At 37.0% G+C, this 26,768-nt stretch overlaps 3 protein-coding genes across 3 annotated transcripts in view; all 3 read left to right on the top strand.

Moving 5' to 3' along the window:
• The window catches only part of LOC137185400 (myb-like protein U), a 100,982-nt gene that overhangs the window by 13,895 nt on the left and 60,319 nt on the right, over positions 1-26,768 (top strand). The window lies entirely within an intron of this gene.
• On the top strand, positions 1,546-5,475 carry LOC137185074 (GTPase IMAP family member 9-like). The gene is made up of 2 exons (XM_067593305.1): positions 1,546-1,670; positions 3,421-5,475. Exons 1-2 carry the CDS (start codon positions 1,655-1,657, stop codon positions 4,707-4,709), a joined length of 1,305 nt encoding a protein of 434 aa, XP_067449406.1. The 5' UTR covers positions 1,546-1,654; the 3' UTR covers positions 4,710-5,475.
• Positions 20,369-24,920, top strand: LOC137185073 (uncharacterized). Its single transcript, XM_067593304.1, has 2 exons — positions 20,369-20,415; positions 22,603-24,920. The coding sequence occupies exons 1-2, from the start codon at positions 20,400-20,402 to the stop codon at positions 24,288-24,290; spliced, it is 1,704 nt and encodes a 567-aa protein (XP_067449405.1). The 5' UTR covers positions 20,369-20,399; the 3' UTR covers positions 24,291-24,920.

Below are 26,768 nucleotides of genomic sequence, written 5' to 3'. Positions count from 1 at the left end.
ACGTTTCAACACATTAATTATGTATCATATCAACATTTCTACAAACGTAGCATATTAACATTTCTACCTGTTGAATAATGATGTTTTATGGTGTGACAATGCCGTGGTGAAGGTCTAGTTAGGTTTGGGCACAAAGACCACTTGGTGAGGATTAGGAAAAGATCATGGTTTGGGTTAAAATAAAAGTAAAAAATAAAATTAAAGCTGCAAGCAGCGTTGGTTTTGAATACACCCACGTTTTAACAGGTAATTTGTTAATCTGTCCCTCCCGCCGCAGGGAATAATGGATTAATCCTGGAAGGCTAATGATGTAGCGCTTCTCTCCTCAAGAAAGTAACACGGAGATTATTCGACCAATGAGAATTTAGTCAGACGAGAGCATATCGACCAACTAATCGACCAGGAGACTACAGCCTAACTTATATTGTGTGAAAGAGGTAAAAAAAAAAAAAAATTATGCATGAAGAGTGAAAATTGAAAAAAAAAAAAAAATAAACATTTCACAACAAGTTGAGTTTTAGCAAGCGATTGAATTGTTTTCAATTTCTGGTGCATTTATATATTTTATTCTATTTACTCATTTATTCAAATAGTCATTGTCTGCAGTTTTGAAAAAGTGCTGCCATTTCTTGTAAGTGGCCGGGGGGAGGGCAAGGTTTGAGGTTTACAGTTAATATATGGAGTATCTGGAAATGAAGGGGAGTGGTTACAGAAGACATACATGTAACAAAGGACAAACGTTAATGCTGGTAAGCTCTACACAAACTGATGTCAACTGACAGTGCTGAACAGGCAGACTATTTTACCTCAGGGCTGTATTTAAACAGAAACTAAAAGTAAAACAGCAGTGGGAACTTACACAAGAAAGCTCAGAAGATTAAAATTAACACAATGAAATACAGATGGATGACAAATTAAAGGATAAAACCAACATTAAGTGTCTCAGTAAGGTGTTGGGCCACCATGTGCCACCAGAACAGCTTCAACACTCAAGTCTCTTAACTTTTCTGGAGGGATGAACACCATTCTTCAAAAAGATATTCCCTCATTTGGTGTTTTGATGGTGGAGAGTGTTAAATTGGGTTGACATCTGGTGACTGTGAAGGCCATAGCATATGATTCACATCATTTTCATACTCATCAAAGCATTCAGTGACCCCTCGTGCCCTGTGAGTTGGGGCATTTTCATCCTGGAAGAGACCACTCCCATCAGGATAGAAATGTTTTATCATAGGATAAAGATGATCAGTCACAATAACTTTGTATTGATTTGCAGTGACCCTTCCCTTTAAGGGGACATGTGGACCCAAACCATGCCAGCAAAATGCCCCTCAAAGCATAACAGAGCCACCAGATCCCCTCACTGTAGGGGTCAAGCATTCAGACCTGTACCAGTTTTTCCTTATATTTGTCACCCGGCAGTAGGAAACACAGACATTGCCATTGGAAAGACCTTTACTTTTTACTGATCAGTTTGACACATATTAAGCTATTATCATGACTGTATGCAGAGTGAATCATTGACTTGATTTAGTTTCACTAGTGCAGCTTGTGGGAGTGGTCTGGTGCATAGCGACACTTATAAGCAGCTGCAGCAGATACAATCTGAACTCTGCATCTTCACTTCAGCTGCAGCATCTACTTGAACCTAAACATGACCAGCAACTTAAGTAAGTCATAATACTACTGTATCCATGTTTTACATACTACCATTATTTGATGGTGGTATAACAGTGATCACTGCTGAATCTAATTTTATGTAGTGTACTATTGTAGCTCCAATACACTAATACCTCTGTAGACTTATACTGGATAGAACTGCAAAGACATTAAGACATTTATTAGTTTGTATTTCTGACCTAACCTCCTGTTCCTTGATTATAATCAGACTGAAAATTCTGGAGTACTTTTAGTTAGTGCAGTTAAAATAATTCTAACTATCAATTTCTTAGTCACTAGGAAAATTTATAGATGTGTGGCATTTTTCAGTCATATGACTGCCATTTGAGCTCTATGGAATCTGAGGAAACGTTAATATTTTTTGGTATTGTCATGCCGTTTATGCCTTTTGGAGTGAGGTTAAAAAGATGTGCTTTAAAATGAAGTTGTGCTCTCAGCTTAACTTTTTCTCTGCTGTATTGGCTGATGTTACAGAAACTTACAATACTGTAACCGGTTAGTAAATATGGATGTTTACAAGAAAACTCCACAGGGCATCTTTAAAGTAAAGCAGAGCATAAGGTGGCAAATACCATTTTTTTACTGATCATGTAAAACGTTCATAAACATTGTAGTTAGTATCTAGTATAGTTGTGCTAACTAATAATATGACATAAAATATGCATATGAACATTATAAGTGTGCTCTCAATGACTCACTGAAAAAAATGTAGAAGAAAAATAGAAACAAACTTCCGTTTTTACATTTACGACTACAAATTGCATCTAACCTTTGCTGTTTTTGTAATCAAATATTTTTATTCAAATAAAAGAGGAAATAGGTGTAAAAATCCTGTTTTTGATTTTATCACACTTTTAATTTTAGAAAATGTACATGTTACAATAAGTGTTTACACAATCATCATAATGTCAGTTGCCCAAAAACAACATTTTTGAGTAAAAGATGCCATCTAGTGGCCAAAGTAGTTTTGACCCGGAGCAGTGATGAAGTTCAAATGATGTCAACATATATCAACAAATTTCTCTCATTGGGAGGAAGAGGGATGGTGAGAGGTATTAACCCAACAGCTTAAGAGGTTAAAAACACATTTTGTAACATTAGTTTTCTACCTGGGTGCCATTTAATAGTAGAATTATATGTCATATCTAATACATGACAAAATTTGATGAGGAAACTAATTTTGAGTTTTATTAGAGACGTTATTTCTTGATGGGGACTGACAGCATGTGTAACTTAGCTTTATGTTTTACACAATCAAACCTAAAAAATACTACAATAACTCACTACTACACTATATTCTTAGTGTAGATACATTACACCTCTCCAAAATTACACAAAATTGAACACCATGATTTAAAAAAAAACACAAAATGCACCTGCAAAGTGACAAATAACTTAAGATTCATAGTGTGTAAAAATAGAATTATAAAGTATTTATATGAACTAACTTCACCCACTGCACCTAAGATAGATCATTATGAATTTGTGCACTTCCTTTTTAAGAGTGTAAGGTACTGTGCACAACAATATGCATTCAGTTACTGCTCCTGGGAAAAGTACCAATTACTTTTGAAATGAGAAACAGAGACTTGCAGGAATATTTTGCCAACAATGTGTGAGATAATACATTCTTATTCACGGGCTGAAAACCGTAGAAAACCTGATGTTGATGCAGTTTACGAAAGCTTTGGAATACCTAGAATACCATTCTCATGTAATGTTATTTATTCTTCCATACAGTACACAATCATGAGGTGATGAAGATAGTGATGGTGGGAAAGACTGGAATTGGAAAGAGTGCCACTGGAAACACCATCCTGGGAAAAAAGTGCTTTGAATCAAAATGCAGTGCTCAGTCTATGACTGAATACTGTTCTAAGGTCACTGCTGTGGTGCACGGACAAAAGGTTGCTGTTATCGACACCCCCGGCCTGTGTGACACCAGATACGACAAGGATAAAACAACTAAAGACATAAGCCAGTGCATCTCTTATGCTGCTCCTGGACCCCATGTCTTCCTGGTGGTCATCGGGATAGGAAGATTCACAGAGGAGGAAATGAATACAGTGCAGAGGATTCAAGAAATCTTTGGCCAAGCTGCAGACAAATACAGCATGGTGCTCTTTACTCGTGGTGATGACCTTGAAAATACCACTATTGAAAAGTTCTTGGATGGAAGTCCAGACCTGCAGGAACTCGTAGCCAGATGTAACGGCCAGTACCATGTCTTCAAAAACAAGCTGAAGGATGACGCTCAGGTCACCGAGCTGCTCCAGAAGATCAGAAATATAGTCCAGAAGAACGGAGGAAGCCACTACACCAACGAGATGTTCCAAGAGGCCGAGAGGGCAGTCGAGGCAGAGAAACAACGCATCCTCAAAGAGAAAGAAGAACAAATACGCAGAGAACAAGAGGAACTGGAGAAAAAACAACAGGAAAAACTTGAAAAAGAGATGAAGAAAATGCGTGCCTTACTTGAGGCTGAGAGAGAGAGGGAGAGGAAACAGAGAGAAGAGGAGAGGAAGAGGGAGAGGGAGGAGATGGAAGAGCAGAGGAAGAGGGAGAGTAAACAGAGAGAGGAGGAGAGGAAGAGAGAGAGGGAGGAGATGGAAGAGCAGAGGAAGAGGGAGAGTAAACAGAGAGAGGAGGAGAGGAAGAGAGAGAGGGAGGAGACGGAAGAGCAGATGAAGAGAGAGAGGAAGGATAGGAAGAGAGAGAGGGAGGAGAGGAAGAGAGAGAGGGAGGAGATGGAAGAGCAGAGGAGGTGGGAGCATATACAGAGAAAGGAGGAGTGGAAGAGGGAGAATGAGGCGAAGGAGGCAGAGAAAAAGAGAGGAAAAGAAGAGAAAGAAAGGGAGATGAAGATAAACGAATTAAAGGAAAAGCTTGAAAGACAAAACCAAGAGGAAAGAGAAAGGTTGCAGCAAAAGCATGAAGTTGAGGCCAGACGGGAAGCTGAGAGGTCTAATCCACTGTATAATCTGGGTAAAATGTTTTTAAAGTATGTTAAGAGCTGGTTCCCATTTTGAGTGGTCCCATATTCAGGCAGTTAATCTAAAGAAAAACTCCTGAAGCCCTTACACACTCATTTATCTATATGAATGATTAAGCTCATTGTATTTGTTGAGGTAGAGCTCTACTGTAGATTAGTAAGGCTTAGTCACTCATCATATCATGGTTGTACGTCTTCTTTCTCTCTTCACATATAGTTTTGAAAATGGCCTTAAGAGATATTTAGTGTAGGTTATCATTTGACAGTATTAAATGCTGTCATTTAAGTGTGTCTTTACATTTATATTCTCATTTAACCACCGTACTTGTTGTGTTTTGTTCTGCAGAGATATCCATGAATAGAAAACGTTCTCACCCTCCTCTGATGGATGATTACTTTTGATGTGGCGCCACTTACTGGGTGTAGAATTAATATTTCCATCAGACTCTATTAATTTCTTCTCTGTGGTCACTCTGGTTTACTGGTTTGTATTATAACTTGTCTTTGATTTAGTTTTAATTTTGTTTGTCATCAAAGCATTTATTTCATGAATGTATGTTTATGATTTATGCCACTCAAGAACAAAGATGTGATTCTGTATCAACTGAACTAAAAATAAAAGTGTCATATTAAGACTAAACCCAATAAAAAGATGGAAATCCTGACATGTTTCACTGTTCAATCAAGAGTTCAAAGGTCACAGTCAATGCTTTTTCGGGAACTTACATTGAACTAGATTTGGATACCCTGAAACAGTCCAATTCATTTTTAATGGCTGAAGAGCAGGAAATAATAAACTGATTTAATCTAAAATGTTTTTAAAAGTGCAGCTTTCTTCTCCTCACAAACTCCCTGTAGGGAGTATAAAAGTGGCGAAATGTTTGTTCCAAACATGGATATGCACATGCATTTCATGGGACCGTGGCTTGGTATTAAAAAAATGTTTCCTTCACTCCTGTTCAGTGTCCCTACTCTTCATCCTGAGATTGATACACTGCTTTATATGAAAAAGTATTTCTTTACATACACACACACACACGCATATGCACATCATTTATGTTTTTTTAACTATTGCCTTGCATTTAAAACTATCAAAAGATGTTTGTTCTAGGACCCAAGCCAAGGAAGAAGTGACGTATTTATGGTCACCATGTGGCCATGTATAAATTACTTTATAATTTTGCTCATCACTCCTGAACTGTGAGGTACAAAAGAAAAATTATATCCATTAATGGGGCCAAAGTGAAACTGGAACTTCTTGGTTGTTCCAGAAATAAGAAAAATAAATAAATACAGTAGATGTAGACGTTAATGTTGTCACAACACAACTAAAATCAAAGCCTTGGAACATGACCTCTGTCAACAACATGTAGTGTGGACGTCCAGTCTGAGTAGTACCGTGTAGAGACAGAAGACTTTTTTCCCTCTTTTTTTATTTTTTAAACTTTGGACTTCATTCCACGATGACCCATTAAGGAGGAATATGTATATAGTTACACATGAAAAAACAAAAGAAACAGACATAAAGTAAAATACCAGAAGAGGATTGGTCTACGAGATCAAATGCTTTTTTGTAATCTACAAAAGCACACATTCTTTTCCTCTGGTGAAGGTAAAAATCAACCAAAGACTTTGAAAAGATGCGCTATCGTTGAATAGTGCTGCCTACATCCATCCTGCTCTTCTCCCAGAATTCTGCACCTTTCTGTTTACACAAACAGCCTGCTGTTTATTGTAGCAGTGACGAGGTCACCAGGATAGATAGGCTACAGCTATGGAAATGGATTATTATTTACTTTTTTTGTTTATTTATTCTTATTTTTCCACATAGTTCTGGTTTATTATGAGGCACTGGCTATTTTTCTTGGATTAGCTGAAACACAATTTAAGGAGTAATAATCAGAAAATGATCATGAACACGTTAAATTTAAATTCATTTATTAAATTCAAATGCATTCTATGATTACATGTCGTTTGTCTAATACATCATAAGCAGTGATTTAGAACTGTGGTTAATAGGGTGTGCCTGAATACTAATACGTTATTCGGCAAAGCACATATAGTGGGTTTTTTATGAACATTTATTTCGTACAAATATTTACTTGTTTTCGAGTGAGAAAAAAAAAGTTAATTACCAGCATGCAAGTCGGTTAAATCGCTATCTCAGACTCTCTCCTCTGCTCTGCTGTTACGTTTATCGGCAGGTCTCAACGAGGGGAGTCACATCCACCTGCTAGATGACCACATTTCATTATTTGGACATCACTCCCGGTGCTCTCCAGAGATAAAGCTGAGCTAGTGACACACGCTAAGTGCTCCCAAGGGACTCTCCATAACCTGTTGTTCTTTCCACAAAGTTAGGTTGTAGAAAATAGGCAATAAATGACACGTACAAAGCAAGAATCGCCTTTGAAGTTCTTCTCTACATGTTACACACTGTGCTGTCTCTGTGTTATGGGTGTATAGCCTAAATAAGTAAAGGTCTGTCTGCGCGTCTGTGATACACTCTGTTTTAGTTCAGTAGTCAGCGCAGTCATCTATGATCTGGGAGACTCCAGTTGGAGACCCGATGTGGGGACCTCCGTTGTAAGGTAGTTTATTCATAAACACTTATTGTAACACTAAAATTAAAAGTGTGATAAAATCAAAAACAGGATTTTTACACCTATTTCCTCTTTTATTTGAATAAAAATACAAAAATAAATAATTTTGCTGCCTCAACAAATATAGATACAAATACAAATACTGGGCTCATAGAGCATGTGCACCAGAGACTTCCACTGGCTGAGTTGGCTCACTCCCAGTTTAGCCTTGCACTAACATGAGTATTTAAGTATTTACTCTCACTGCAAGAAGGAGGAGACAAAAGCTCCACACTGCAGGTTTAAATACCATATAAAAATATAATATAGAGTAAAATAAAAACAAAACTGAGAACAGAGACAAAGGTTATTGCTGTAACTGTATTTTGTATTGAATTTACACTGTACAATAACAGTAATATACTGTAATATAGAATATATAATTGTGCAAATCAAGTAGAAAAGCTGTTGGTTGGATTAGAGTCCGTCCTCCTAAGAAAAACAACACAATAGGTCATAATGTCAGTTGCCCAAAAACAATATTTTTGAGTAAAAGATGCCATCTAGTGGCCGAAGTAGTTTTGACCCGGAGCAGTGATGAAGTTCAAATGATGTCAACATATATCAACAAATTTCTCTCATTGGAAGGAAGAGGGATGGTGAGAGGTATTAACCCAACAGTGGAACGCGTTTCATTTCCCGTTTCTAACCACAAGTTGGGACAGTATTTAAAACAACGTGACTACAATCTTCCCCTAACCTTAACCCCATGGTTATTATTGTAGCCATGACAACAAAGGTCACCTAATTTTAAGGACTTAGTAACTTTAAAGGCCCCCTCCACTCAAAAATGTTTTTCTTCTTGTTCCTACACTTGCATGTTTGAGCTTCACTGTGCAGAATGATGTATTTCCAGAGTTTGACACTAGAAGAATGTTTTGACATTCATCTGCTGAAAGAGGAAAGTTTCTGTGTGCTCATTGAAAGTCTGATTATAAGGAGCGGGCCTATGTGCAGGATTTGTGATACCACGACTAGTTTGGAAGCCAGTCCTGGTCCAATATTTCATTTATACAAGTGTGATGTGAAAACTTGAAGCCTCCAGTACACAAACACTGAGAGTGGACTTTACAGTGAAGTAGGAGACATCTTGTGTCCAGCAGTTACTTGTGAAATGAAATATATTTGCATATTCATTGATTCTGGATTTTTCATTGAGTGAGAAGGAGGAGATGTTATTTATTTTCATGTGGTAACTGAACATTTTTTTGTGGAAAAAAACGTGTCAGACACAAATTATTATTCCAAGCAGAGGATTTTTGTATGTTCTAAAACATATCTGGATGGGATCTTTAACAATGCAGTGTGATTAATACACTTGTTCTTTTATTTAATGTAACATTTTGAATGCAGGATTTTTACTTGTGACAAAGTACTTCTACACGGTGGTATTGCTACTTTTATTTAAGTAAAATATCTTTTATTTATCTAAAATACTTTCACTACTGACAAAATTGCTTGTACAAAACATGAAAGCATGTTGCAACTTTGTTAAGAAAATGAATATGAATAAAGTTCATTGTTATTATAAAAAAACACATTATTTAAGAACTGCATTTTCTTGAATTATTTTTTGTTTTATATTTTTATTCTGTGTTGCAAACACATTTTGAAAGTCTTTTTTTTTTAATATAAAATAACAAATAACTTTGAATGCCTTGTGAGGCACTTTGCAACGTTTGTTTTAAAAAATTCCCTATAAATAAAGATTGTGACTCGCGGAGCACATGTGCTTTTTTTTTCTTTTTGTGAAAATCTGCTCCAGGAGTTAAATTTGCTGATAAGACAGCAGCTAAACTTGTTTGTTCTAGCAACACTTTTGGTTGTCAAGACCATTTTGTTGAGTTGACTTCTTCTTCGTCTCATTTCATCAAAAGAAGATGTACAAATATGGAATAAAGTCCAGCTCCTGTGTGCTCGGGAGGCTGAAGAGGAGGAGAGAGGAGGAGTCAATAACAGTTTTTCAAACAACAAGGGAAGAATTAAAAAACATAGTTGGACAAGACACATCGAGGTAAGAATTATGCTTTTGTAAAGATGGAAAAAATATGAAGACTAACCCCTGCATCTCTATTTAAACCACTGGTTCACATTTTTTAACTCTTACATATTGTTCATATTCTGACCCTGCACAGAATCCCCTCATAATTAGTCTCTATACCAAACGTCTGAACCACAAATCTATTATTCTTTCACACATATCAGTCACCAATAAATGGCTGATCAGTCCTTAATGAAGCTTTTAGAGAGCAGCATTCTTTATGTGTTTATGGAGAAAAAACATTTACAATCACACTACATTCTGGTTATTCGTTACCTAAAACGGGAGAACATATCAACTGTCATGTTTTTAATGAATGTTATTGTATGAATGCAACAGCGTTATTTAATGTTGATTTTGAATTTTTGTATAAATGTTCAGTAAAAAAAATGTGCATCAGATGCACAAAGATAAAAAGGTTTCTGGGTCACTTTAGGAAAACTCACAACATTTCAGGCTAAAATAAAAGGGTGTTTTTGCTGCTCTCAAATGAAAAATGGGTCAAATGTGACCTGAACAGTATGTAAGGGCTGAAGGACGTGTTCACAGTTTTTCAAGTCTGCCTTAAAACAAGTCAGGTGTCAAATGAACATTGAAATATGTTTTTCTTGCTGTACTCATTCCTCCTGTTCATACTGGCCATTAGAAGATCCCTTCATAATGTTTCAATGTAAGTGATGGATGCATTTAAATTCCCTTTTATCTAAAGCTAATATGAAGCCTTAGTCATCCAAATGAGTCAAATCAAGTAGATATCTTTCAACGTTACAATCTTTTTAGTGCCAAAGTTCCTGTTTTTGTTACCATACTTCCGCCGCAGCTCAACAGGGAAACATATGGCTGTTGCTTTAAGACAGATAACAGGGTTTTTAGTCTGCTGGCTCAGAGTAAATCCTAGAGAATTACATTTTGTGACCAGTTCCTTCTCTGAGCCTTAGATACTATAACTAAAATTTCATGCTAAACAAAGGGTGTCATTTATGTGCTAACATGTCTTTATGGAAAAAGATATGTAGGAAAAACATTAAGATACACACTTCTACCCCTCAAATTCATCATCATCATCATCATCATCATCATCATCATCATCATCATCATAATCGTAGATAAAGCTATGCACTGTCCAAACCACAGAGGGGGAGGGATACGTTAAATTGGGCATCTTCAGCTTCCTGATTGATCAGACAGACAGAGGCAGTTCTCCTGCAGCTTATACAGAATGCTGCTGTACGTATTTTAACCAGGACTAAGAAAAGTGCACACATCACACCTGTTCTTAAATCCTTGCATTGGCTTCCATTAAATGCTAGAATAGACTTTAAATTCCTCCTATTTGTCTACAAGGTGTTGAATGGCCCTGCTGCAAATTATATTAAAGCATAATATTTGAATCTTAAAAAATGTAATGATGTAAAATGCAGATAAATTATGCAAAAAATGATACATGTAAGATGTGATATTAACATGACATCTTAGACACATCTAAAGTCATGTTTTAACAGGTTTTCAGTTCATTTGAGTCATGTTTTTATCAACATTATAAGGAAACGTATCAGGCAGGTTGCAAAATTTGTAAAATATTCACTGACAATGTACTGACATTTGTTTTCCCTACACTATCCGCTTGTAGTAACTTAAGTATGATTGAACTTTTGGTTATGGTTACACACTTGCAGCACTTGGTTAAGATTAGAGAAAGATCCTGGTCTATAGGTTCAATACTGAACAAGACAAAGAGTCAACACCCCTGCTAGTGATTCTGTCTGACTGTACTTAGAGGAAAAGTTCAAGGATAAAGCTCATCCTACTCTACGTTTTTCCTATAATCAAAAAATCCCATGAAAATACCAAATCAATAATCAATCAATTCTACTAAGTGCTATGCCTATGGCTCCATGAGCTCTATACCACAGAACTGCATTGTTGTCCAAAGACTATTAAAAACACATCAGTGAGTCACAGCGTGTTCCTTCATCACCAAAAATATGGGCACTGTAGTTTATTTGAATCAATCCCAGACACATCGTCCTGCTACTGTTATTACTCACTGCTACCACAGCATTGTTGGTTTTGGTCTATTTATGGGATTTGTTGAAAATAATTAAGAATAACATCAGCCTTACACTTTAAGGGATCATCCAAGTTGTGACAATTCATCCTGTAGGTCACATGATTGTGTGCACCAAATTCCATGGCAATCCATCCAATAGCTGACGAGACATTTCACTCAAAACCTTTCATGTGAAATTCATGCTGGCACTGGAGGAAATGACAGGGTAGCACCAAAATCAGTGGGATTCATCGTCTAGACACAACGAAAGTCTGAACAAAACTTCATATCAATGTTTCCAATAGTTGTTGAGATATTTCAGTCTGGACTGACATCACCAGAGCCACGGCACTACCAAAAAACTTAGTCACGAGACGCAATATGTTTACTTTATTAACATTTCACCAAAACCACAATCTTTCACTGATGTAAACCAAAGTGTCTCTGTAGCCTAAACCTTTAACCACACTTGTGTGGTGGAAAAATCTTCAAATGGGCCAATAAATCTTCAGGTCGCCCACAACTTAGCATTAAACTCAAAACTTATAAGAGAAAGACTAAAAAAAAAATACACTTGAAGCTGGTAGAGTTCAGTGTGAAAAGGTTCACTGTGCATAAAGAGCAATACAAAGCAAAACGAGGCCTTTATCCTGGGATAAAAAACCTAATGCAAAATCATAAAACATGATATTATATACCCTTCATAACCCCTCATATTGTGTAGCTTATTTTTTAGACTCCACCTCGTTTTTTTCAATCATATTCAACCATTTGGTCATTATTGCTGAGTTCATGAGTGACCTTGACGCTTTGGTGATAATACAAGTATGATTTATGTTGGAAATAATACTGTCTCAGCAGCTTTCGCCTTTTTCTCAAAATAAAAACGACCTGGCGGCCTTAAATCATCTCACACAGAAAACCAAAATGCTATACCACAAATTAGCCTTCTTGCTAACTCTCTGGGAACTGTCTCTTATTGACATAATGTTATCTTTGCACACTCACTGGCACATCCGTTTGATCATGGGAAGGTAGTTTCCATCACACTTGGATCTCAGAATGCAAATCTTGGTCTCCAGTGTCAGAGTCCTACTTTGTGTGATCATCATCCACCCCGACCACCTTCCTATGACTTCCACAGAGTATAAAAACATAGCACTTTTTTTTACAAGAAAAAACATTGCCAGTGAAGATAGTCAAATGTTTCCCTATGTTAAATGTTAAACATATGAAAGGAAAACAGATTTATAGTATATAAATGTACTTTCTAGGAGCCAGAGTTGCTTCATTTCATCAAAACAATGTCAGTCAAATTTGAGACTTTTGATTCATATCTTATACTGCACTCTAACTTTTATTCTCCTGTTTTATCTGTCTTATTCTAATTTAGCTTATATTTATTTCCAATCTAATACTTTTTTAACTGTATTTAAATGCCTTTTTATATTGCCTTGTGTTGCTTTTAGTAAATGTCTAACTTCACTTCACTGTTTTTTAAAACAGACTGACAGCCACAATTACCTACCGAATTATACAGAATGTCATTTACTACAGAACGGTTTTATCCTTCCCACTTCAACTTCTCAGAAACTCATCATAGCAGGACTGAAGTCCTTCAACAATAATAACATTGTGAAAAAAAAACTACTCAACTGAAACCAATATTCCAATATTTGTAATACGACTGATAAATTAACAGAGACATTGGATTGAAATTAGTAATTTAACACAAAAAACACATGTAATGTTGGGTACCAGGGCCTAGTGAAAAAGGAGAGGAGCAACCTTTTATAAAGTCATAAAGTGGGATATTTTGGTAATTAATTTCTAAACAATAAAATTCTCTCAAAATTTCACTTTTGAAACATGACTTTACAATGTAATTCTCTTTTCTCCAAAGGTTACATTTTCTGTCTTAAACAATATAGTTTTTTTAATACAAAGAAAATATACTGATTTATGACTGAAAGTTTACATTTTGTATTTAAATATATACATTTTAATATTTTATGAGAAAAAACAGAGGCCACAAGAAAAACATGTGCACTGCATAAAAAATACTTTATCAATAGCAAAGTTGTATTAAATGAATTTGTGTTTTGTTCAGTTTTTTGCTTGTTTTTTTTATTTTTGTTTCATTGTTGTTGTTACCATCAAACTCCCTCCTCCTCCTTGACCTGCCTTTGTTTTAAAGTTGATATTTTGGGCAGATTGTTTCATGAGTTTTCAACACTTTTGAAAGGAATGTGGTGATAATAATATAAAATATAACTGACAATGGTATAAAATAAAAAATGTAATGAAATAAAAGTGTCTCAACCTAGTTTGTATATTTCAGAGGAAGAATAGAGTGTAATCAGCAGTTTTAACTTTTTCTCTGTGTTCAACAGGGTGAAGACGTGTGACTCAAATCGAAACTTTCCACTTCAGAAAACGACTTTCAGAGCAAGTTATAAAAACAGGAAGGCCAACAGGAATCCTGATTCCAGACAGGCGCTGACCATGTCTGTGGGACTTTTGGCACCTGTTCTACTTGCATTTAAGTCATGTTGAAGTGTTTAAACAAACATACAGACATGTGTGTATTACTGTCATACAGTGTAGGTGAAAAGAAAAGTTCTGCTTAAATTGAAACTTATAAATGTGTGATGTGAAAACTTAAAGCCCCCAGTGCACAAACACTGAGAATGGACTTCACAGTGAAGTAGGGGACATCTTCCATCCCCCGTCCAGGCGAGGTATTATTATTTAACGTAATGTGTTACTTGTGCAAATTCCTGATTGGGTTTCAATTTGAGTTTTGGTAGAGTGAGGCTTCATTCCAAATGCAGCTCTCTCTTACTTTGTCTTGTTCCTTCTATTCCAACAATGACACCTTTTTAGTAGCGTTTGAAGTTTTCTGCATTATAAATAAAACATGACATTTTAAACCTCCACTGAGATATATTTCTTTTCTCCAGTATTTATGTGTGTCTATGTTCTGTGTCTACTGCTTTTAAATAATGGAGAGTGAACATATTAATATGTTAGAACCACATATACCAGCTTTTATCATATTGAGCAAAGTGCACAAATAAAGACTGTACTTTTACTTGTCAGAGGCCAACATGTCCACCATGATTGCTCCATTTCCTGCCAACAACTTCCTGTTCCACCCACTGAAACCTCATACTCAAGTGATGTTTACCTCTCCGAACATTTCCTACTGCAACATGTACACTATAAAGAACAACATCACAGCGTATATGAACCACACCACCAAGCCCTTATGTCTGTGTGTAGAACTGATTATTAATTACAAATATACAACTGCCTCCCTCAGTATGGCCTCACTGCAATTAACTAGAAAAGAGGACAAAACTCAGACAATGAAGCAAAACTGACGGATCATAACATGGATTGGGGGCTCGTCCGTTTTTCCTCATATTTAGTCTCATTGGATTAGTTGTTACAGGTAATGTATGTGCTATTTCTGATCAACAGTTTTTTTCTTTGTTGTGTGGGCAATGTTGAGTATTTGTTTTAATGAAAAATATCTTTCTATGTAGATAAGAAAAAGAATGAAAAGCATGTGACATTTTGTTATTTGAAGTCAGTTGAGACTGATGAGAATGTTGTTTTTCATGACAATTCATCTAATGTTAGTTGAGATATGACAAAGGCATACCAAACTAAAAAAACCATGTCAACCTTTTGTTGGCACAACAGAGAAAGTCAGGGGATCACCAAGGTCATTTGGATTCATCGTCTGCCAAATATGAATTTTTGTACAACATTTCCTGTAAATTCATCCTGCAGATTGAGGAGATATCTCAGTCTGGATCAAAGTGGTGGATCCCTGGTGTGGCTAAAAACTTATGATACGTATTAAACCAAAGTATTTACTTTTGTCTTCTTCTTTCTTCTTTTACATGGAATTATTCCTCATCAACATTCCTCTGAAATCCAATTTAAATAGACTCATTGGCTTCAACATGTAAAAACAGTGGATTTGTAAGATTGTAAGATATAAGATTTTGGCTTATTGTACTCCCATGTCTGCATACTGAGTCAAGCAGTTCAGTGGGAAATACAAGGAAAATATACTGATTTATGACTGAAACCAAGTTTACATTTTGTATTTAAATATATACATTTTAATATTTTATGAGAAAAAACAGAGGCCACAAGAAAAAACATGTGCACTGCATAAAAAATACTTTATCAATAGCAAAGTTGTATTAAATGAATTTGTGTTTTGTTCAGTTTTTTGCTTGTTTTTTTATTTTTGTTTCATTGTTGTTGTTACCATCAAACTCCCTCCTCCTCCTTGACCTGCTTTTGTTTTAAAGTTGATATTTTGGGCAAATTGTTTCATGAGTTTTCAACACTTTTGAAAGGAATGTGGTGATAATAATATGAAATATAACTGACAATGGTATAAAATAAAAAATGTAATGAAATAAAAGTGTCTCAACCTAGTTTGTATATTTCAGAGGAAGAATAGAGTGTAATCAGCAGTTTTAACTTTTTCTCTGTGTTCAACAGGGTGGAGACGTGTGACTCAAATCGAAACTTTCCACTTCAAGAAACAACTTTCAGAGCAAGTTATAAAAACAGGAAGGCCAACAGGAATCCTGATCCCAGACAGGTACCGACCATCCCTGTGGGACTTTTGGCACCTGTTCTACTTGCATTTAAGTCATGTTGAAGTGTTTAAACAAACATACATAGTTGAGATATGACAAAGGCATACCAAACTAAAAAAACCATGTCAACCTTTTGTTGGCACAATGGGGCAGATTGTTTCATGATTTTTCAACACTTTTGAAAGGAATGTGGTGATAATAATATAAAATATAACTGACAATGGTATAAAATAAAACATGCAATGAAATAAAAGAGTCTCAACCTGGTTTGTATATTTCAGAGGAAGAATAAAATGTTATTAGAAGTTTTTACTTGACCTCTTCAATGACCTCTTCAGTGAACAACTTTCAGAACAGGTTATAATAAACAGGGAGGCCAACAGGAATCCTAATTTCAGAAACAGGTACCATATTTCTTTGGGAATTAGACATTCAGACATTGATGCCCCCCATAGAATGAATTGTAACTTTGTTGATCCCTTAACCGTATGGCTAAATACCTGCAAAACAAATGACATCCCCATCAGCCTCAGCTGTACTAAATTAGCAAATGTTAGCATTCTAAAACACTAAACTTAGATGGTGAACTTGGTAAGCATTATATTGCTAAAGATTAGCATGTCAACATGCTGACATTATCATTTAGCTCAGTGTCCCTGAGTACAGACTCACAGAGTGCGTGAGCAGCATGGCTGTAGACTCTTTTAGTCTTGTTTTAATCTCACCAGAACCATCTTTTTTATTATTTAACGTAATGTGTTACTTGTGCAAATTCCTGACAAACTAAGTCTCTAGTTTATAATAAAGTCAGTATAACAGTAGAAAATCTGCATCTTTGAACGTTAAACTATGTGGTGAGGAAATCCACCTTTTTCTGTGACACTCTGGTCTTTGTTCTTACAGTTGGTTTCATACTTTCAGTTTTTACTTTGCACTCACACACACTCACACTCACACACACACACTGGCTGGGGGACAGTTTCATATATATGCCACCTCAGTAAAAGTTCTCCAGCAGAAAATATCAGTAATTGAACTTTTTGAGGCTCAACAGTCAGCCTTCAGCCTTATGCTCACAATGAGGTTGCTGATGTTAAAGCTGAGGTGAAAGGGTCCAATGTAGGATTCGCAGCCTCTGGGTCGTCTGACAGTGCCAGAGTATTTGCCAAAGCAGAGCTGGTCAGAGCTTCAGCCTCTAAAGGTCCGGCACAGGCTAAAGTCGCTCTGGCAGCAGACACCGGCTATGAAATTAGCCCGACTCAAGTAGAGGCAAAGGTTCTGGGCATAGGCATTATTGCCCATGTGAGCATTGAAGTTCCCCAGCAGAACTGTGAACTCACCAGACCACACCCCATCCAGTAGCCGCAAGGAGGTGACCCTCTCATTCCGCGGTGAGAACGCCAACACTGTGGTGCTCAGCTGGGGACTCGTGAGTATCCCCACCCCTGCCCAGCAGCAGGAGTTTGGTTCCAGAGCTGGTGCTGTGCATAGAGGTGAGCCCAACTATATCTAGTTGGTCCCTCCTTCCCTACCAGTGAGATGATGTTCCACGTCCCTAGAACCAGTTTTCAATGTTTAACAAACTGATTATTTTAACCCAACCCATCATCTTTCCCTAAACCTTACCAGACCTTGACCATAGTGTTGTCACATCATAAAACATCACTATATTGACAGTGATGTGTAACGGTTCTGGAAAGAACAGACAATGTAAAGAACTTGAAATGGGTGTGGTGTGCAGAATAGTGAAATATTACTTGTATCTTGTCTTTGTCTTTTGCTTTAATGTTGCAAATCTGACTCATAGATGTGGACGATGGAGGTTTTTTATGTCATTATTACAATTATCCTGCTTATATAATGCAAATGATATTTAAAAAAAAGAATTTGCAATAGATCTATACAGTATATTTCCATTACCGCAGTTATTTTTACTCCACTTGAGACGGTTTATTATCAGTCCTAATCTGCTGGTTACATTTCCTTTTTCTTTCAGATTGCACCAGTTGGCCTGAAGATGTCAGGTAGGCAAACACCATCTAGAGGAAAAATGTCCTGCAGCAGTTAATATTTTCCTCAAATAAAAATTGTATATTGAGGACGTCCTAGGAGACAGTTTACCTTTTTCATAAACTTTTAGTAAATTTCTAACTTCAGTGACTGAATGTGAAACTAAAAGCTGTCAGATGAAACAAAAACGCCTGATTTTGTGTTTCATCTAACAAAGTATGTGGAGCGTTAAAGTAACTTTGTGTTATACAAACCACATGTGTAGTGCACACTATAAAAAGCCTAAATGTTTATGGAGTAATTGTGATTTTGACATGTTTCATAGGAATTTTATGAATTTTAAAAGAAAATTAAAGCTGCAAGCAGCGATGAACAGACCCTCGCACCTCACAGGCTTCAAAGGGAGCAGCAGCCATGGAATCACTACTGGAGGTCGGTTGACATGGCTTTTTTGAACATCCTAAGACCCTCAAAAATGCAATGGTGTGGGGAAATAATATTGGTCCCTGGCACTTTCATGCTCGGGCCCTAATAAGGTGTTTCACTGTGTTTCCAATGAGAGGCTTGACTTATTTATTAATTGGGACCATAAACAGTGTTAAACATAAATGTTATCATTTGATGGACTTTGACCATCCCAGTCGCCAGAAGAAAACGTTGGCATTGAATGTTTCTGCAAACCACAGAAACGTTGAATATATACGTTTCAACACATTAATTATGTATCATATCAACATTTCTACAAACGTAGCATATTAACATTTCTACCTGTTGAATAATGATGTTTTATGGTGTGACAATGCCGTGGTGAAGGTCTAGTTAGGTTTGGGCACAAAGACCACTTGGTGAGGATTAGGAAAAGATCATGGTTTGGGTTAAAATAAAAGTAAAAAATAAAATTAAAGCTGCAAGCAGCATTGGTTTTGAATACACCCACGTTTTAACAGGTAATTTGTTAGTCTGTCCCTCCCGCCGCAGGGAATAATGGATTAATCCTGGAAGGCTAATGATGTAGCGCTTCTCTCCTCAAGAAAGTAACACGGAGATTATTCGACCAATGAGAATTTAGTCAGACGAGAGCATATCGACCAACTAATCGACCAGGAGACTACAGCCTAACTTATATTGTGTGAAAGAGGTAAAAAAAAAAAAAAAATTATGCATGAAGAGTGAAAATTGAAAAAAAAAAGAATAAACATTTCACAACAAGTTGAGTTTTAGCAAGCGATTGAATTGTTTTCAATTTCTGGTGCATTTATATATTTTATTCTATTTACTCATTTATTCAAATAGTCATTGTCTGCAGTTTTGAAAAAGTGCTGCCATTTCTTGTAAGTGGCCGGGGGAGAGCAAGGTTTGAGGTTTACAGTTAATATATGGAGTATCTGGAAATGAAGGGGAGTGGTTACAGAAGACATACATGTAACAAAGGACAAACGTTAATGCTGGTAAGCTCTACACAAACTGATGTCAACTGACAGTGCTGAACAGGCAGACTATTTTACCTCAGGGCTGTATTCAAACAGAAACTAAAAGTAATACAGCAGTGGGAACTTACACGAGAAAGCTCAGAAGATTAAAATTAACACAATGAAATACAGATGGATGACAAATTAAAGGACAAAACCAACATTAAGTGTCTCAGTAAGGTGTTGGGCCACCATGTGCCACCAGAACAGCTTCAACACTCAAGTCTCTTAACTTTTCTGGAGGGATGAACACCATTCTTCAAAAAGATATTCCCTCATTTGGTGTTTTGATGGTGGAGAGTGTTAAATTGGGTTGACATCTGGTGACTGTGAAGGCCATAGCATATGATTCACATCATTTTCATACTCATCAAAGCATTCAGTGACCCCTCGTGCCCTGTGAGTTGGGGCATTTTCATCCTGGAAGAGACCACTCCCATCAGGATAGAAATGTTTTATCATAGGATAAAGATGATCAGTCAGAATAACTTTGTATTGATTTGCAGTGACCCTTCCCTTTAAGGGGACATGTGGACCCAAACCATGCCAGCAAAATGCCCCTCAAAGCATAACAGAGCCACCAGATCCCCTCACTGTAGGGGTCAAGCATTCAGACCTGTACCGGTTTTTCCTTTAATTTGTCACCCGGCAGTAGGAAACACAGACATTGCCATTGGAAAGACCTTTACTTTTTACTGATCAGTTTGACACATATTAAGCTATTATCATGACTGTGTGCAGAGTGAATCATTGACTTGATTTAGTTTCACTAGTGCAGCTTGTGGGAGTGGTCTGGTGCATAGCGACACTTATAAGCAGCTGCAGCAGATACAATCTGAACTCTGCATCTTCACTTCAGCTGCAGCATCTACTTGAACCTAAACATGACCAGCAACTTAAGTAAGTCATAATACTACTGTATCCATGTTTTACATACTACCATTATTTGATGGTGGTATAACAGTGATCACTGCTGAATCTAATTTTATGTAGTGTACTATTGTAGCTCCAATACACTAATACCTCTGTAGACTTATACTGGATAGAACTGCAAAGACATTAAGACATTTATTAGTTTGTATTTCTGACCTAACCTCTAGTTCCTTGATTATAATCAGACTGAAAATTCTGGAGTACTTTTAGTTAGTGCAGTTAAAATAATTCTAACTATCAATTTCTTAGTCACTAGGAAAATTTATAGATGTGTGGCATTTTTCAGTCATATGACTGCCATTTGAGCTCTATGGAATCTGAGGAAACGTTAATATTTTTTGGTATTGTCATGCTGTTTATGCCTTTTGGAGTGAGGTTAAAAAAGATGTGCTTTAAAATGAAGTTGTGCTCTCAGCTTAACTTTTTCTCTGCTGTATTGGCTGATGTAACAGAAACTTACAATACTGTAACCGGTTAGTAAATATGGATGTTTACAAGAAAACTCCACAGGGCATCTTTAAAGTAAAGCAGAGCATAAGGTGGCAAATACCATTTTTTACTGATCATGTAAAACGTTTATAAACGTTGCAGTTAGTATCTAGTATAGTTGTGCTAACTAATAATATGACATAAAATATGGATATGAACATTATAAGTGTGCTCTCAATGACTCACTGAAAAAAATGTAGAAGAAAAATAGAAACAAACTTCCGTTTTTACATTTACAACTACAAATTGCATCTGACCTTTGCTGTTTTTGTAATCAAAAGTTGCATCTGACCACATATAACCACTAGTAATGGCTGGTCCAATGTCTCTGGGTCATTTTGAGTCAATTACAGCCTTTCTGTATCCACTTTCACGTTAAAGAGGACAGATTGAAGTCAGCCATGGTCTAAGCCTTCCATGCAAATCGTAGTACTGACCCAGATTTAGTCAAAAGCAATCGATAGCAGAGTTTGTGAGCTTTGATTAGAGGCCTGAAGCATCCAAATCGACCAATGGTTTCCAGAGATATTATTTCTCAGGTTAGCTGAGATTGTTACTCAGATTACATTAGGATTACATAACATTTGATGTAATTACAAATAGCTAATTCAGAATTTTTTCTCCACTAAAACTTCTCTAACTTTGCACTGCTTCACTTTGTTAGAATAATTTTTGGGACAGGTAATGTTCAGATCTCATTTTATGGTTTGCTAGAGGTTTTGGGCTGCAACTGCATAATTTCAAAGGGGATATTTATATAATAATACTGTTAAGTTTTTTTTAGGCTCAAATGAAATCTTTCATTTATGCCATGTTCCATCTTCATTTACTCTGACCCAGTAACATCTATACTGATGATTACACCTCTGCAGAAATCTCATAAGTGTTACCTTTATTATGATATAGAAAGTGTTCATATAAACCTTGTAGTTGCAGGGATATACTGTATTCATTATGAGTATGCCATTTACAAGCAGGGGTTTGAGCCAGAGGCCTAGGGCTTAAGAGGTTAAAAACATATTTTGTAACATCAGTTTTCTGCCTGGGTGCCATTTAATAGTAGAATCATATCTAATACATGACGAAATTTGATAAGGAAACTAATTTTGAGTTTTATTAGAGACGTTATTTCTTGATGGAGACTGACAGTATGTGTAACTTTGCTTTATGTTTTACACAATCAAACCTAGGAAATACTACAATAACTCACTACTACACTATATTCTTTGTGTAGATACATTACACCTCTCCAAAATTACACAAAATTGACAACCATGATTTTAAAAAAACACAAAATGTACCTGCAAAGTGACAAATAACTTAAGATTCATAGTGTATAAGAATAGAATTATAAAGTATTTATATGAACTAACTTCACCCACTGCACCTAAGATAGATCATTATGAATTTGTGCACTTCCTTTTTAAGAGTGTAAGGTACTGTGCACAACAATATGCATTCAGTTACTGCTCCTGGGAAAAGTACCCATTACTTTTGAATTGAGAAACAGAGAGTTGAAGGAATATTTTGCCAACAATGTGTGAAATAATACATTCTTATTCACGGGCTGAAAGCTGTAAAAAACCTGATGTTGATGCAGTTTACGAAAGCTTTGGAATACCTAGAATACCATTCTCATGTAATGTTATTTATTCTCCCATACAGTACACAATCATGAGGTGATGAGGATAGTGATGGTGGGAAAGACTGGAATTGGAAAGAGTGCCACTGGAAACACCATCCTGGGAAAAAAGTGCTTTGAATCAAAATGCAGTGCTCAGTCTATGACTGAATACTGTTCTAAGGTCACTGCTGTGGTGCACGGACAACAGGTTGCTGTTATCGACACCCCCGGCCTGTGTGACACCAGACACAGCAAGGATAAAACAACTAAAGACATAAGCCAGTGCATCTCTTATGCTGCTCCTGGACCCCATGTCTTCCTGGTGGTCATTGGGATAGGAAGATTCACAGAGGAAGAAATGAATACAGTGCAGAGGATTCAAGAAATCTTTGGCCAAGCTGCAGACAAATACAGCATGGTGCTCTTCACTCGTGGTGATGACCTTGACGATACTATTGAAAAGTTCTTGGATGAAAGTCCAGACCTGCAGGAACTCGTAGCCAGATGTAACGGCCAGTACCATGTCTTCAAAAACAAGGTGAAGGATGATGCTCAGGTCACCGAGCTGCTCAAGAAGATCAGAGATATAGTCCAGAAGAACGGAGGAAGCCACTACACCAACGAGATGTTCCAAGAGGCCGAGAGGGCAGTCGAGGCAGAGAAACAACGCATCCTCAAAGAGAAAGAAGAACAAATACGCAGAGAACAAGAGGAACTGGAGAAAAAACAACAGGAAAAACTTGAAAAAGAGATGAAGAAAATGCTTGCCTTATTTGAGGCTGAGAGAGAGAGGGAGAGGAAACAGAGAGAGGAGGAGAGGAAGAGAGAGAGGGAGGAGATGGAAGAGCAGAGGAAGAGGGAGAGTAAACAGAGAGAGGAGGAGAGGAAGAGAGAGAGGGAGGAGATGGAAGAGCAGAGGAAGAGGGAGAGTAAACAGAGAGAGGAGGAGAGGAAGAGAGAGAAGGAGGAGATGGAAGAGCAGAGGAAGAGGGAGAGTAAACAGAGAGAGGAGGAGAGGAAGAGGGAGAAGGAGGAGATGGAAGAGCAGAGGAAGAGGGAGAAGGAGGAGATGAAAGAGCAGAGGATGAGGGAGAAGGAGGAGATTGAGGAAGACAGGAAGAGGGAGAAGGAGGAGCTTGAGGAGGAGAGGAAGAGGGAGAAGGAGGAGATGGAAGAACAGAAGAAGAGGGAGAAGGAGGAGCTTGAGGAGGAGAGGAAGAGGGAGAAGAAGGAGCTTGAGGAGGAGAAGAAGAGAGAGAAGGAGGAGATGGAAGAGCAGAGGAAGAGGGAGAAGGAGGAGCTTGAGGAGGAGAGGAAGAGGGAGAAGGAGGCGACTGAGGCAGAGAGGAAAAGGGAGAGGGAGGAGAGGAAGAGGGAGAAGGAGGAGATGAAGAGGGTTAAGGAGGAGATGGAAGAGCAGAAGCAGAGGGAGAGTAAACAGAGAGAGGAGGAGAGGAAGAGGGAGAAGGAGAAGCTTGAGGAGGAGAGGAAGAGGGATAGGGAGGAGATGGAGGCAGAGAAAAAGAGAGAAAAAGAAGAGAAAGAAAGGGAGTTGAAGAAGATAAAGGAATTACAGGAAAAGCTTGAAAGAGAAAACAAAGAGGAAAGAGAAAGGTTGCAGCAAAAGCATGAAGCTGAGTCCAGACAGGAAGCTGAGAGGTCTAATCTACTGTATAATCTGGGTAAAATTGTCCGCAATGTTGGAGAGTTTTTTAAGAGCTTATTCTAATTTGGAGTGGTCCCATATTCAGGCAATCTAAAGAAAAACCCCTGAAGCCCCTACACACTCATTTATCTATATGAATGATTAAGCTTATTGTATTTGTTGAGGTAGAGCTCTACTGTAGATTAGTAAGGCTTAGTCACTCATCATATCATGGTTTTACGTCTTCTTTCTCTCTTCACATATAGTTTTGAAAATGGCCTTAAGAGATATTTAGTGTAGGTTATCATTTGACAGTATTAAATGCTGTCATTTAAGTGTGTCTTTACATTTATATTCTCATTTAACCACCGTACTTGTTGTGTTTTGTTCTGCAGAGATATCCATGAATAGAAAACGTTCTCACCCTCCTCTGATGGATGATTACTTTTGATGTGGCGCCACTTAGTGGGTGTAGAATTAATATTTCCATCAGAATCTATTCATTTCTTCTCTGTGGTCACTCTGGTTTACTGGTTTGTATTATAACTTGTCTTTGATTTAGTTTTAATTTTGTTTGTCATCAAAGCATTTATTTCATGAATGTATGTTTATGATTTATGCCACTCAAGAACAAAGATGTGATTCTGTACCAACTGAACTAAAAATAAAAGTGTCATATTAAGACTAAACCCAATAAAAAGATGGAAATCCTGACATGTTTCACTGTTCAATCAAGAGTTCAAAGGTCACAGTCAATGCTTTTTCAGGAACTTACACTGAACTAGATTTGGATACCCTGAAACAGTCCAATTCATTTTTAATGGCTGAAGAGCAGGAAATAATAAACTGATTTAATCTAAAATGTTTTTAAAAGTGCAGCTTTCTTCTCCTCACAAACTCGCTGTAGGGAGTATAAAAGTGGCAAAATGTTTGTTCCAAACATGGATATGCACATGCATTTCATGGGACCGTGGCTTGGTATTAAAAAAATGTTTCCTTCACTCCTGTTCAGTGTCCCTACTCTTCATCCTGAGATTGATACACTGCTTTATATGAAAAAGTATTTCTTTACATACACACACACACACGCATATGCACATCATTTATGTTTTTTTAACTATTGCCTTGCATTTAAAACTATCAAAAGATGTTTGTTCTAGGACGCAAGCCAAGGAAGAAGTGACGTATTTATGGTCACCATGTGGCCATGTATAAATTACTTTATAGTTTTGCTCATCACTCCTGAACTGTGAGGTACAAAAGAAAAATTATATCCATTAATGGGGCCAAAGTGAAACTGGAACTTCTTGGTTGTTCCAGAAATAAGAAAAATAAATAAGTACAGTAGATGTAGACGTTAATGTTGTCACAACACAACTAAAATCAAAGCCTTGGAACATGACCTCTGTCAACAACATGTAGTGTGGACGTCCAGTCTGAGTAGTACCGTGTAGAGACAGAAGACTTTTTTCCCTCTTTTTTTATTTTTTAAACTTTGGACTTCATTCCACGATGACCCATCAAGGAGGAATATGAATATAGTTACACATGAAAAAACAAAAGAAACACACATAAAGTAAAATACCAGAAGAGGATTGGTCTACGAGATCAAATGCTTTTTTGTAATCTACAAAAGCACACGTTCTTTTCCTCTGGTGAAGGTAAAAATCAACCAAAGACTTTGAAAAGATGAGCTATCGTTGAATAGTGCGGCCTACATCCATCCTGCTCTTCTCCCAGAATTCTGCACCTTTCTGTTTACACAAACAGCCTGCCGTTTATTGTAGCAGTGACGAGGTCACCAGGATAGATAGGCTACAGCTATGGAAATGGATTATTATTTACTTTTTAGGTGTTTGTTTATTTATTCTTATTTTTCCACATAGTTCTGGTTTATTATGAGGCACTGGCTATTTTTCTTGGATTAGCTGAAACACAATTTAAGGAGTAATAATCAGAAAATGATCATGAACACGTTAAATTTAAATTCATTTATTAAATTCAAATGCATTCTATGATTACATGTCGTTTGTCTAATACATCATAAGCAGTGATTTAGAACTGTGGTTAATAGGGTGTGCCTGAATACTAATACGTTATTCGGCAAAGCACATATAGTGGGTTTTTTATGAACATTTATTTCGTACAAATATTTACTCGTTTTCGAGTGAGGAAAAAAAAGTTAATTACCAGCATGCAAGTCGGTTAAATCGCTATCTCAGACTCTATCCTCTGCTCTGCTGTTACGTTTATCGGCAGGTCTCAACGAGGGGAGTCACATCCACCTGCTAGATGACCACATTTCATTATTTGGACATCACTCCCGGTGCTCTCCAGAGATAAAGCTGAGCTAGTGACACACGCTAAGTGCTCCCAAGGGACTCTCCATAACCTGTTGTTCTTTCCACAAAGTTAGGTTGTAGAAAATAGGCAATAAATGACACGTACAAAGCAAGAATCGCCTTTGAAGTTCTTCTCTACATGTTACACACTGTGCTGTCTCTGTGTTATGGGTGTATAAATAAGTAAAGGTCTGTCTGCGCGTCTGTGATACACTCTGTT

The sequence above is a fragment of the Thunnus thynnus genome, chromosome 6 (genome assembly GCF_963924715.1).
Source record: "Thunnus thynnus chromosome 6, fThuThy2.1, whole genome shotgun sequence".
In the NCBI taxonomy this organism is placed as follows: Eukaryota; Metazoa; Chordata; class Actinopteri; order Scombriformes; family Scombridae; genus Thunnus; species Thunnus thynnus.
Note: the sequence above shows the minus strand (reverse complement) of the source record. Positions and strands in the feature narration are given on the sequence as shown.